At 34.7% G+C, this 12,920-nt stretch overlaps 2 protein-coding genes across 2 annotated transcripts; one reads left to right on the top strand and one right to left on the bottom strand.

The window, feature by feature from the left end:
* Positions 1-830: 830 nt before the first annotated feature.
* LOC145970849 (peritrophin-48-like) lies at positions 831-2,243 on the bottom strand. The gene is made up of 2 exons (XM_083097854.1): positions 2,153-2,243; positions 831-1,995 (listed from the first exon to the last, which is right to left on the bottom strand). Exons 1-2 carry the CDS (start codon positions 2,157-2,159, stop codon positions 977-979), a joined length of 1,026 nt encoding a protein of 341 aa, XP_082953980.1. The 5' UTR covers positions 2,160-2,243; the 3' UTR covers positions 831-976.
* A 3,397-nt stretch (positions 2,244-5,640) lies between these two features.
* LOC145970850 (peritrophin-48-like) lies at positions 5,641-7,053 on the top strand. Its single transcript, XM_083097855.1, has 2 exons — positions 5,641-5,731; positions 5,889-7,053. The coding sequence occupies exons 1-2, from the start codon at positions 5,725-5,727 to the stop codon at positions 6,905-6,907; spliced, it is 1,026 nt and encodes a 341-aa protein (XP_082953981.1). The 5' UTR covers positions 5,641-5,724; the 3' UTR covers positions 6,908-7,053.
* The last annotated feature ends 5,867 nt before the right edge of the window (positions 7,054-12,920 follow it).

Genomic DNA, 12,920 nt, shown 5'->3' on the forward strand with positions numbered 1-12,920 from the left:
AATTTCCATTTCGTCCTGGAACTATATCAAAAATATTTATTATTACACAATTTTTTTTTCACAAGTTTTTCACAATTTTTCACAAAATATTCACAAAAACGATACTTACATTCCACAGGGACGTCAGCTTCATAAATACGATGCATAACATATCGAATACTGTATTTTTCCACTCGGGGTAAATATTTATGCGATCCATATATATTCCTTTATTTTAAATCTTTACTTAATATAATATTTCTTCTTAACTCGTGCACCGGTCAGAACTTTCTGATGAGAGAACGAGGTCTCGGCACGAGATTTTATAGTCGAGATGTGGCATTATCACCATATCAAAAACGCGTCGTAAGACAAAAGTATGCGCGGTCCCATGCAACTCAGCATGGTATATAATATAATATTAATATTATCATATCGCGACTTTGTGAGGAGACAACGAGGTCTCAGCACGAAACTTTAGAATAGGGACGTATCATTATCGCTTTACCAAAAACGCGTCGTAAGACAAAGTATGCATGTTCCCATGCAAATTAGCATGATATAATATAACATTATAATATAATGCGTCAACCCTGATCGAACGGTTATTGAACGGTCATCGAACGCCCGTCGAACGGAAATGAACGACCGTTGAACGGCTATTGAACGGAAATGAACGCCCGTCGATCGGCTATCGAACGGAAATGAACGGTCATCGAACGCCCATCGAACGGTCATCGAACGGTAATTGAACGGCTGTCGAACGACCGTTGAACGACATTAAACGGATATTGAACGCCCGTCGAACGGCTATTGAACGGAAATGAACACAATACTGCGTATACACACATCAGATTTATTAAAATATCTTAGCAAAAAAAATAATACATTCCTACAATATGGTAACACATTTCTAATAAGCATTACAATTAATTCTTCGTACTATATTTTCGTTACTATACTTTTAGCTTCTCTTCTTACTTTTTAAAATTGATAGTTATTTAGTTAACCAGTCGTCCCAGGTATTTTGACATTTGGGAGTCACTTTTTTCGCTTCTTCGCATACCTGATTAACGTAATCAAAATATTTGCCCCAAGCGCAAATCTGTAGTTGCTTCTTATCCTCTATGCACTCGTAATACAATCTGCAGTCACATTCGTGACGCCATAATGTAGGGACACCTTCTGGACATTCGCCAGGTTCTCCAGGTGATGGTGTAGGTGTAGGTGTAGAGTTGCATTCATCAGCTTCTCCCTTTATACATTTCTGTTCTGTCGAGCTAAAATATTGACCTTTCTTACACTCCTGAACGATCCAGCCTTCATTTTTGCATGCGTAATATTTTTTACAGTTACACTCGTGTTTCTTCTTTTCGCCCTGAGTACACGTTTCGTTATTTACCGGACAAGTGCCTTTTACGCATTGCGTCGAATCTACATCAAAGTAGTATCCTTCCATACATTCGTGCAAGATCTTCTGACAGTTCATACATGAGTAGTATTTATTACATTGGCATTCGTGATTGATAAGGTCACCGTCTTCACATTCAGTTCCTATTGCCTTGCAATTTTTCCCTGGAACGCAAGTTTTTCTATCCTTGTCAAAAAATTGTCCGAGCGGACAATCGCGCAGGGCCTTTTTTTTCTTTTTGCATTCGTAAAATTTAGTACATACGCACTCGTGCGGAAGTAGATCGCCATTGTTAACACATTCGGTTTCCTCGCCACCCCCGGAGCTACCCCCATCATTGCAGTCGCACTCCGAGTTTTCGGGCTTAACGCAACCTTGCCATTTGTTACTAAAGTATAAACCGGTCTTACAGGTTTTCAAGATCTTTTCTTGATTTTTGCATTCGTAATAGTGACTGCAACCCTTTTCGTAAGATATCAATTTCGGCGGGCAAGGGTCCGCCGCCGGACATTCGTTCTCTGCTTCAAAAGTAGCAGATTCATTTCCGGCGATCACATATGCGGCGGCCTGAGATGCCAGGAAGACAATGGCGATTAAGTATATTTCTGTGCCGAACAAAAAATATTGGGATCAAATTGACTGTTACAAGTGAAAAAATATATTATTTACATATAAAATTCGGATTCGTGCAAAAAAAATCTTGAGAAGTATCTCAATCAATTTTTCATAATCTTATTCTAGAAATTCATTAAACATGCTCACCCTTCATCGCCTGTCACTTGCTTTACTCGTTCTTGAAAAGAAGAGAATATCGTATCGTATATAAATATATCCTATTAACACGTCACTGTGATTAGTTTATAACTGTCCGAATTAAGGCGTATCCGCTTTTATAAATATGCATGGCGTTATCGCAAAAATCTTATGTTGCTTTATCGCAAAATACAAGGACAGATTATTACATCTGTTAAAAAAGATTAGCAGAACTGTACTTATTTTTTATGGAACCCTAAATACATTTTCTCTAATTCTCATATAAATTTGCATAGGTCCACAGAAAAAAACTATCATGTGTATTTAATAAAGATATAATAAAATATTTATTTTTGAATTAATAAATGTAACACGTTTCATACACAAATAAATTATTAATTTAAAAAATTTGTATAAATATTTTATAAAAGAACTACAATTTATACAAACATTTTCATATACCATAATATTTAAAAAAATATTTTCTTTATTTCCTTTATTGATTTGTACAATAATATAATTCATTTAAATCGCAAACTTTACTATAATTTTGTGATTTATCGAAATTTTTAAACTTGCAAGACATTCATCTAACATCTAGTAGCATTCAACTAATGCTTATAAAATATGTACGATCTTGATTGAAAATGTATTCTTTTTTAGAAGAAAGGATTATCAGTCTTATTACTCCGAAAAAGATATATTGCACAATAAAGCAATCTTTTCGTAATAATCATAAATTGATAAGTTTATGAAACATGAGGAAAGGAAAATTGAAATTATATTCATATATAAATTTGATTTCAATCAAGATAAGAGAAAGAATATTATTATATATATTCATCGTAATTAAAAAATATAAATAATGCATATATTAATTTTATATTAATTTTCGTATTACAAATGAATTTTGATTTAAATAGTAATCGCGATAAAATATTTTATCATTAACTCCTTTTAGATACGGTAAATCCATAATGTGAAATAATTAGCAATATTATTTATCGAAGTATTAATTGGCTCATGGCCGATGACAAAAGATGATAATAATAGAAAGATTAAAGTATTAATTCGTGATTCTCGGTTATAATATCATATCTATGGAAAAATCACAATTATACAATTGTGTGTATCGAGAAAGTAGAGACTTTTTAAATGAAATACTCGTGCGTAAATAGTTTCTAGTTCTTTTCAGTTCATTTTATTTTTTAATTCTTATGATAAAGCAACATAAGATTTTTGCTAAATAGCATTAAATAGCATTAAATAGACGATTTTAAGATTTGTTAAAATCAAAACTTTATTAGATAAATTTGTTAAAAATATTTCAACTTGTAGCAGATTATTTATTTATTACTTGTTAGATTTATTTTTTGTTAAATTTGTAATAAATTCGCTTGTTAGATTCGTAACAATTTATTTTCATTTATAATTGTTAAAAAACTTATCATTACAGACAAAGATAAATTCATCATATAATAATTATCGAGTAAATAATGTATAATTATCGAGAAAATTTTCAGAGATATGTATTATATTGAAACTTTTATTTCAAAAAAGAAAAAGAAAAAATGACAAATATTTCTTTAATATATTGTATTTTTCTTTGGCTTAAATTATATGTACATAGGAATATACTACAGAAAAAAAATATTGTTATTATAAGCATATTATTTCTTATCGAAACTATTCTATCAATAAAGTATTTTATCAATAAGGAATTGCCACATTATACTCTTGATAATATCGTAACAATGAATCGAGATATCGCCAAAATAAAATCTCATTTTCATTATCTCAAAGTGAAAAGTTGAGATTTTATTTTGGCGATATCTCGATTCATTGTTACGATATTATCAAGAGTATAATGTGGCAATTCCTTATTGATAAAATACTTTATTGATAGAATAGTTTCGATAAGAAATAATATGCTTATAATAACAATATTTTTTTTCTGTAGTATATTCCTATGTACATATAATTTAAGCCAAAGAAAAATACAATATATTAAAGAAATATTTGTCATTTTTTCTTTTTCTTTTTTGAAATAAAAGTTTCAATATAATACATATCTCTGAAAATTTTCTCGATAATTATACATTATTTACTCGATAATTATTATATGATGAATTTATCTTTGTCTGTAATGATAAGTTTTTTAACAATTATAAATGAAAATAAATTGTTACGAATCTAACAAGCGAATTTATTACAAATTTAACAAAAAATAAATCTAACAAGTAATAAATAAATAATCTGCTACAAGTTGAAATATTTTTAACAAATTTATCTAATAAAGTTTTGATTTTAACAAATCTTAAAATCGTCTATTTAATGCTATTTAATGCTATTTAGCAAAAATCTTATGTTGCTTTATCATAAGAATTAAAAAATAAAATGAACTGAAAAGAACTAGAAACTATTTACGCACGAGTATTTCATTTAAAAAGTCTCTACTTTCTCGATACACACAATTGTATAATTGTGATTTTTCCATAGATATGATATTATAACCGAGAATCACGAATTAATACTTTAATCTTTCTATTATTATCATCTTTTGTCATCGGCCATGAGCCAATTAATACTTCGATAAATAATATTGCTAATTATTTCACATTATGGATTTACCGTATCTAAAAGGAGTTAATGATAAAATATTTTATCGCGATTACTATTTAAATCAAAATTCATTTGTAATACGAAAATTAATATAAAATTAATATATGCATTATTTATATTTTTTAATTACGATGAATATATATAATAATATTCTTTCTCTTATCTTGATTGAAATCAAATTTATATATGAATATAATTTCAATTTTCCTTTCCTCATGTTTCATAAACTTATCAATTTATGATTATTACGAAAAGATTGCTTTATTGTGCAATATATCTTTTTCGGAGTAATAAGACTGATAATCCTTTCTTCTAAAAAAGAATACATTTTCAATCAAGATCGTACATATTTTATAAGCATTAGTTGAATGCTACTAGATGTTAGATGAATGTCTTGCAAGTTTAAAAATTTCGATAAATCACAAAATTATAGTAAAGTTTGCGATTTAAATGAATTATATTATTGTACAAATCAATAAAGGAAATAAAGAAAATATTTTTTTAAATATTATGGTATATGAAAATGTTTGTATAAATTGTAGTTCTTTTATAAAATATTTATACAAATTTTTTAAATTAATAATTTATTTGTGTATGAAACGTGTTACATTTATTAATTCAAAAATAAATATTTTATTATATCTTTATTAAATACACATGATAGTTTTTTTCTGTGGACCTATGCAAATTTATATGAGAATTAGAGAAAATGTATTTAGGGTTCCATAAAAAATAAGTACAGTTCTGCTAATCTTTTTTAACAGATGTAATAATCTGTCCTTGTATTTTGCGATAAAGCAACATAAGATTTTTGCGATAACGCCATGCATATTTATAAAAGCGGATACGCCTTAATTCGGACAGTTATAAACTAATCACAGTGACGTGTTAATAGGATATATTTATATACGATACGATATTCTCTTCTTTTCAAGAACGAGTAAAGCAAGTGACAGGCGATGAAGGGTGAGCATGTTTAATGAATTTCTAGAATAAGATTATGAAAAATTGATTGAGATACTTCTCAAGATTTTTTTTGCACGAATCCGAATTTTATATGTAAATAATATATTTTTTCACTTGTAACAGTCAATTTGATCCCAATATTTTTTGTTCGGCACAGAAATATACTTAATCGCCATTGTCTTCCTGGCATCTCAGGCCGCCGCATATGTGATCGCCGGAAATGAATCTGCTACTTTTGAAGCAGAGAACGAATGTCCGGCGGCGGACCCTTGCCCGCCGAAATTGATATCTTACGAAAAGGGTTGCAGTCACTATTACGAATGCAAAAATCAAGAAAAGATCTTGAAAACCTGTAAGACCGGTTTATACTTTAGTAACAAATGGCAAGGTTGCGTTAAGCCCGAAAACTCGGAGTGCGACTGCAATGATGGGGGTAGCTCCGGGGGTGGCGAGGAAACCGAATGTGTTAACAATGGCGATCTACTTCCGCACGAGTGCGTATGTACTAAATTTTACGAATGCAAAAAGAAAAAAAAGGCCCTGCGCGATTGTCCGCTCGGACAATTTTTTGACAAGGATAGAAAAACTTGCGTTCCAGGGAAAAATTGCAAGGCAATAGGAACTGAATGTGAAGACGGTGACCTTATCAATCACGAATGCCAATGTAATAAATACTACTCATGTATGAACTGTCAGAAGATCTTGCACGAATGTATGGAAGGATACTACTTTGATGTAGATTCGACGCAATGCGTAAAAGGCACTTGTCCGGTAAATAACGAAACGTGTACTCAGGGCGAAAAGAAGAAACACGAGTGTAACTGTAAAAAATATTACGCATGCAAAAATGAAGGCTGGATCGTTCAGGAGTGTAAGAAAGGTCAATATTTTAGCTCGACAGAACAGAAATGTATAAAGGGAGAAGCTGATGAATGCAACTCTACACCTACACCTACACCATCACCTGGAGAACCTGGCGAATGTCCAGAAGGTGTCCCTACATTATGGCGTCACGAATGTGACTGCAGATTGTATTACGAGTGCATAGAGGATAAGAAGCAACTACAGATTTGCGCTTGGGGCAAATATTTTGATTACGTTAATCAGGTATGCGAAGAAGCGAAAAAAGTGACTCCCAAATGTCAAAATACCTGGGACGACTGGTTAACTAAATAACTATCAATTTTAAAAAGTAAGAAGAGAAGCTAAAAGTATAGTAACGAAAATATAGTACGAAGAATTAATTGTAATGCTTATTAGAAATGTGTTACCATATTGTAGGAATGTATTATTTTTTTTGCTAAGATATTTTAATAAATCTGATGTGTGTATACGCAGTATTGTGTTCATTTCCGTTCAATAGCCGTTCGACGGGCGTTCAATATCCGTTTAATGTCGTTCAACGGTCGTTCGACAGCCGTTCAATTACCGTTCGATGACCGTTCGATGGGCGTTCGATGACCGTTCATTTCCGTTCGATAGCCGATCGACGGGCGTTCATTTCCGTTCAATAGCCGTTCAACGGTCGTTCATTTCCGTTCGACGGGCGTTCGATGACCGTTCAATAACCGTTCGATCAGGGTTGACGCATTATATTATAATGTTATATTATATCATGCTAATTTGCATGGGAACATGCATACTTTGTCTTACGACGCGTTTTTGGTAAAGCGATAATGATACGTCCCTATTCTAAAGTTTCGTGCTGAGACCTCGTTGTCTCCTCACAAAGTCGCGATATGATAATATTAATATTATATTATATACCATGCTGAGTTGCATGGGACCGCGCATACTTTTGTCTTACGACGCGTTTTTGATATGGTGATAATGCCACATCTCGACTATAAAATCTCGTGCCGAGACCTCGTTCTCTCATCAGAAAGTTCTGACCGGTGCACGAGTTAAGAAGAAATATTATATTAAGTAAAGATTTAAAATAAAGGAATATATATGGATCGCATAAATATTTACCCCGAGTGGAAAAATACAGTATTCGATATGTTATGCATCGTATTTATGAAGCTGACGTCCCTGTGGAATGTAAGTATCGTTTTTGTGAATATTTTGTGAAAAATTGTGAAAAACTTGTGAAAAAAAAATTGTGTAATAATAAATATTTTTGATATAGTTCCAGGACGAAATGGAAATTCCCGGGTTCGTGAACATTGAGCGTCGACGCTGGGTGCGGGCTGAGAGGGAGGACTTCTTCTATATGTGGGGCGACACCCCGGAGAGTCGCCAAGTTGAAGATATTTTCGACCTGCGGCGGCTCTTCGGGGAAGAGCCCTACGATAACATAGAAGAACAGTGGGAACAAGAAAATTGGAACATAGAAGAAGAGGAAGAGGAGCAGGAGGAGGAAGAGGAAAGAGAAGAGGAGGAAGAGGAGGAAGAGGAGGATGGGGAAAGAGAAGAGAATGAGGAGCAGGATGAAGAAAGAGAAGAGGAATGGATTGAGACAGATGTAAGTGTTTTTTTTCTTTTTATAAATCTTATCGTAATATATTTCTATTAATGCAGCATCATTTTTTTGTTCCAGGAGTTGCCTTCCCCTTAGCCCGGCGCGTCACCCCCCCCCCCCTATATATATATATATATATATATATATATATATATATATATTTTGTAACGATGCACCCCCTGCACGTTACTTTGTACCCGGCATGCGATCCGCCGGAAGCTGCCGCCCGGCAGAACACCCGCCGGGCAGAGGCAGGGGCGCGGTGCGCCCACATTTTTTTTAAGCGTAACACGTACCGTATACGGCTTTAAGCCGTTAGGCTAAATTAGCCGAAAACGACCGAGCGTCGCCGATGCGGCCCGAACCGCCGACCGGCGAAAACCCGCGTTCGGCGCACTTCCCGAACCCCTCCGAACGGGCCCGACCATACCGTTTTTCCGAAACCCATTCGGAAGGGGTAATACCGCCGCGTGCCGACGCGGGTAATTAGCCGGTATAAAAAGGCCGCATTCGGCAAATTAAGCACCTTTTTCCGATCCGCTCACGCAAGTGAAAAGATCCGAAAACCTAGACCGCTCCAAAAGAATTAGCCAACTTTCAAGATCCGGAGGTAGAGCGCACTCTTCCTCCATCGAGCACTCTCGATTCTTGACATAGGCTCGTTCCATATGAGCATTCTTCCGACCGAGAGAAACCGAATCAGAGTGCACTCCGGTTCGATCGAGAGATCTCGATATCGGTCTAACATCAGACCGCCTAAACGCCCGGTGCATACACCTCGGGGTAGAGAGGAGAGCTACCTCGGACGAGGCATTCTCGTCGGCACGGCGTTCCCGGAATTTCTTATCTCCGTTAGGAAATACTCGCGAATTTCCAAGAACCGTACGCTTATCATCTGCGTAAAAACGGGGCTAGACCGAAAGCTCAGACGAGCGACAAAAACAAGAGCCACGCTATGTCAAACGGTCTTTGACCGCGCCGTTTGTAAACACACGCGGTATACGCGCATTCCAACGTGCGAACCCGCGAAAGATATTAAAGCACGGGTTACTTGTGCATCGCGACCGTATACACGCTGCATCGTACCATCACACCGTACACGCATATGATCGAACATTTATACCTTTTATTTATATACGCTGCATCGTACCGTCACACCGTACACGCATACGATCGAACATTTATACCTTTCATTTATACACGCTGCATCGTACCGTCATACTATACCCGCATACGTTTGACCAGTTATACATTTCTCTTCTGTACATATTTAACGTAAATAAAACCTCGCTTTTATTTTCTGACGAAAACCCGGAGCGTGATCTTTGAGCTTGCCTAACCGAAAACCGAATCCTGATCCCGGCTGCGATTATCCGCCGGCGAGCGCGGAGTTGGTCCGTGACAATTTTTTTTATTTTTTTATATTTTATTATTATTATATATTTTATTATATATATTATATATTAAGTACACACACACACACACACACACAAATGTATAACACACTTTAAAATAAATTTTATATTTGTCATTTATAAAAAATGCAGTTATTTACGCACCTTTCCCTTGCGCTCCCATCCATTGGTATCTCTCTCTCTCTCGCGCGCTAGTTGTAAGTATCGCGATATCTTCGTTGCGCTCTCTCTCGCGCGTTAATCTTAAGTTCTCTCTATCTTTGTCATTGATCTTTCGCGCTATCTCTTGCTCTCGCGCTTAGATAGAATAAGTAATCTCTCTCGCACGCGCTATGACACAAAAAATGTACAACTTTAATAAATTTTATATTTAGTTTTGAAAAAAGAAATGTATTTATTTACGCACTTTTCCCTTGTGCTCCCATCCCTCGCGTTATCTCTCTCTCGCGCGCTAGTTAGTCTCACGTCATTAGCGCTAGTAAGTCTCACGATATTATCGTTGTCTCTCTCGCACGCGTTGTTCTCGCGATATTATCGTTGTCTCTTTCGCACGCGTTGTTCGCGATATTATCGTTCTCTCTCTTTCATATGCTCGTCGCTATCACTCACTCACTCACTCACTTACTTTTGCGTCGTCCTTCTCCCACCTATGCGTCATCTTACAATGCGTCGTCCTTGTCCCACGTTGACGTCATCCTTGTCATACGTTGACGCTATCCTTCTCGCACGTTGATGCCATCCTTGTCGCACTGTCCTCTTCACACACTTAGCGCTATCCTTTTCCCACACGTAGCGCTATCCTTCTCACACCTTCGCACCATCTTCTTTCCGCGGATCCCCCTTCTCCTCGCGGACCCCCCTCGACCATCGCTCGCGCCGCGGATCCCCCTTCCCCGCGCGTGACGTCACCCCCCCCACGCGTGACGTCACCCCCCGCGCCGCGGTTCCTCCCTCGCACCTCACTTCCCCTGAGAGGACCTGGGTTAGAAACCTCATAGTCTTACTACTGTTTTTCTATAATTTTTTCTTATTTTTAAGATATTAAGTCCTCTGATTAATCATTGTCATGTATTAAATTATGAAAAACGAGAGATTACATGAACTTTTCCTTTCTTTTTCTTGCAAATTAATTTATTTCAGTGATCAAAGAAATCAAAGAATTGCTAGAAAGACTTACGTGATTTTTCGTTTTTAACTTAACACAATATTCAATATAATTGCAATAAAATTAAAAGATCACTTTTTTATTTCTTGTCCATTTCTGTTTAGGTGCCATAATGAGTCGTTTTAAAAATGAATCATTGAAAACAGCTGAGGAGTCTATGAAGCGCTGGTTGAATACTTCTGGTCAACGTAAATGAAAGAATAATAATTTTTACTGTGCAATGTTTTTAAAAGTGATATTTATATTCTCTACTATATACTTTAATATTAACTACTTTAATATATTCTACTATTACTGTGCAATAATAACGTTTATAAATGATATTATTTGTAACATGTAATATTATTTGTGATATTAATAATAAATGTATCATAAACAGTCAAATATGTTTATTAATTACTATCTTAATGTCTCTAGCAATAATTTTGAACAGTCAAAAAGGAATGTCAAAATTACGTCATTGTGAACATCAAGACAACATCAAAATTTTATACAATTTGATGTCATTTTGACGAACTAAAATTTGACCATATTTATACATCAATTTGACATCATTTTGACATTTCTGTTCTCCTTGGAATAGAGAAATTTATTCATTATATGATTACAACACTTGAAAATAAGATATTTTATTAGGCTATTAATAAATAATTTATATATTTACAGAAAGAAAGTTTGATATTATTTTTAATGTAAAACGCGTATACATTTCTTAAGAATAAAAGTTCTAAATAATAAAGATGTGTGTGTGTGTGTGTGTGTGTGTGTGTGTGTGTGTGTGTGTGTGTGTGTGTGTGTACACATCTTTATTATTTAACATTTTTATTCTTATATATATATATATATATATATATATATACATATATACAGGGTGACCCATTTTAACTTAGGCAGCCAAATAACTCGAAAAACAAGCAAGATAGAGAAAAATGTTTTAGACAAAAGTTGTATGGTTTCGAGGGGGCCATAAGATGGTATCATTGGTTTGACCTTGAAGAGTCATTTGAAGGTCACGTGAAGGTCACTTCAATTTTTTTAAATGGAATACCCTATATATTTTTGTACATTCTTGTAGCTTATTTCGAGAGCTTTCCAAAACACTATAATTAAGTACCTTTCCGTTAAGTACTTTTTGAGTTATGATGCTTGAAATAATTTCTTAATTTTACATAAACCGTAAAATATCTTGTAAAATATTCATTTTTCGATTATCTTACCTTAATACTTTTATGTACAAAATAATGAGAGGAATCAATTGGTGTAAAGAAAACACATAGTTGTTTTTAAGAAAAAATATGGAATTGTTAATTGCAAATTACATATTTTTTCTTCGAAACAACTATGTGTTTTCTTTACACCAATTGATTCCTCTCATTATTTTGTACATAAAACTATTAAGGTAAGGTAATCGAAAAATGAATATTTTACAAGATATTTTACGGTTTATGTAAAATTAAGAAATTATTTCAAGCCTCATAACTCAAAAAGTACTTAACGAAAATGTACTTAATTATAGTGTTTTGGAAAGCTCTCGAGATGAGCTACAAGAATGTACAAAAATATATAGGATGTTCCATTTAAAAAAATTGAAGTGACCTTCACGTGACCTTCAAATGACTCTTCAAGGTCAAACCAATGATACCATCTTATGGCCCCCTCGAAACCATACAACTTTTGTCTAAAACATTTTTCTCTATCTTGCTTATTTTTCGAGTTATTTGGCTGCCTAAGTTAAAATGGGTCACCCTGTATATGTGGGTGGGGGTATGTGTGGTATGTACGTATGTATGTACGTATATATGCATAAAAGCGATGCGAGAGTTACGTGAGGAAGCGAGAAGGACGAGTGAAATAAGAGCGAACGAGATAGAAATGTAAAGCCGTTACGTATAGATGGCGTTAATTGAAAAGCCGGTAACTGCCGCCGCCTTCATGTAACGGGTGGCAGTGAAAGCTGGCGGCGCCAATATAACGCGTGTGCGGAGTCGCACAGCTCTCTCTCGCCTCCGAATAGCGGAATAAAGAAGTCTTTCAAACTGTGATCAATAAAGTATATATATTTCAATTAAAAGAGTCTATTCCATCCGTCCGGTTTCTCTCGTCATCATCCTCCTTCGACGAACAATTCAAATCTGGTTGACGGCA

Source organism: Camponotus vicinus, unplaced genomic scaffold (genome assembly GCF_025532165.1).
Source record: "Camponotus vicinus isolate PSW18456_S1 unplaced genomic scaffold, iyCamVici1.0 SCAF_4, whole genome shotgun sequence".
Lineage (NCBI taxonomy): Eukaryota > Metazoa > Arthropoda > Insecta > Hymenoptera > Formicidae > Camponotus > Camponotus vicinus.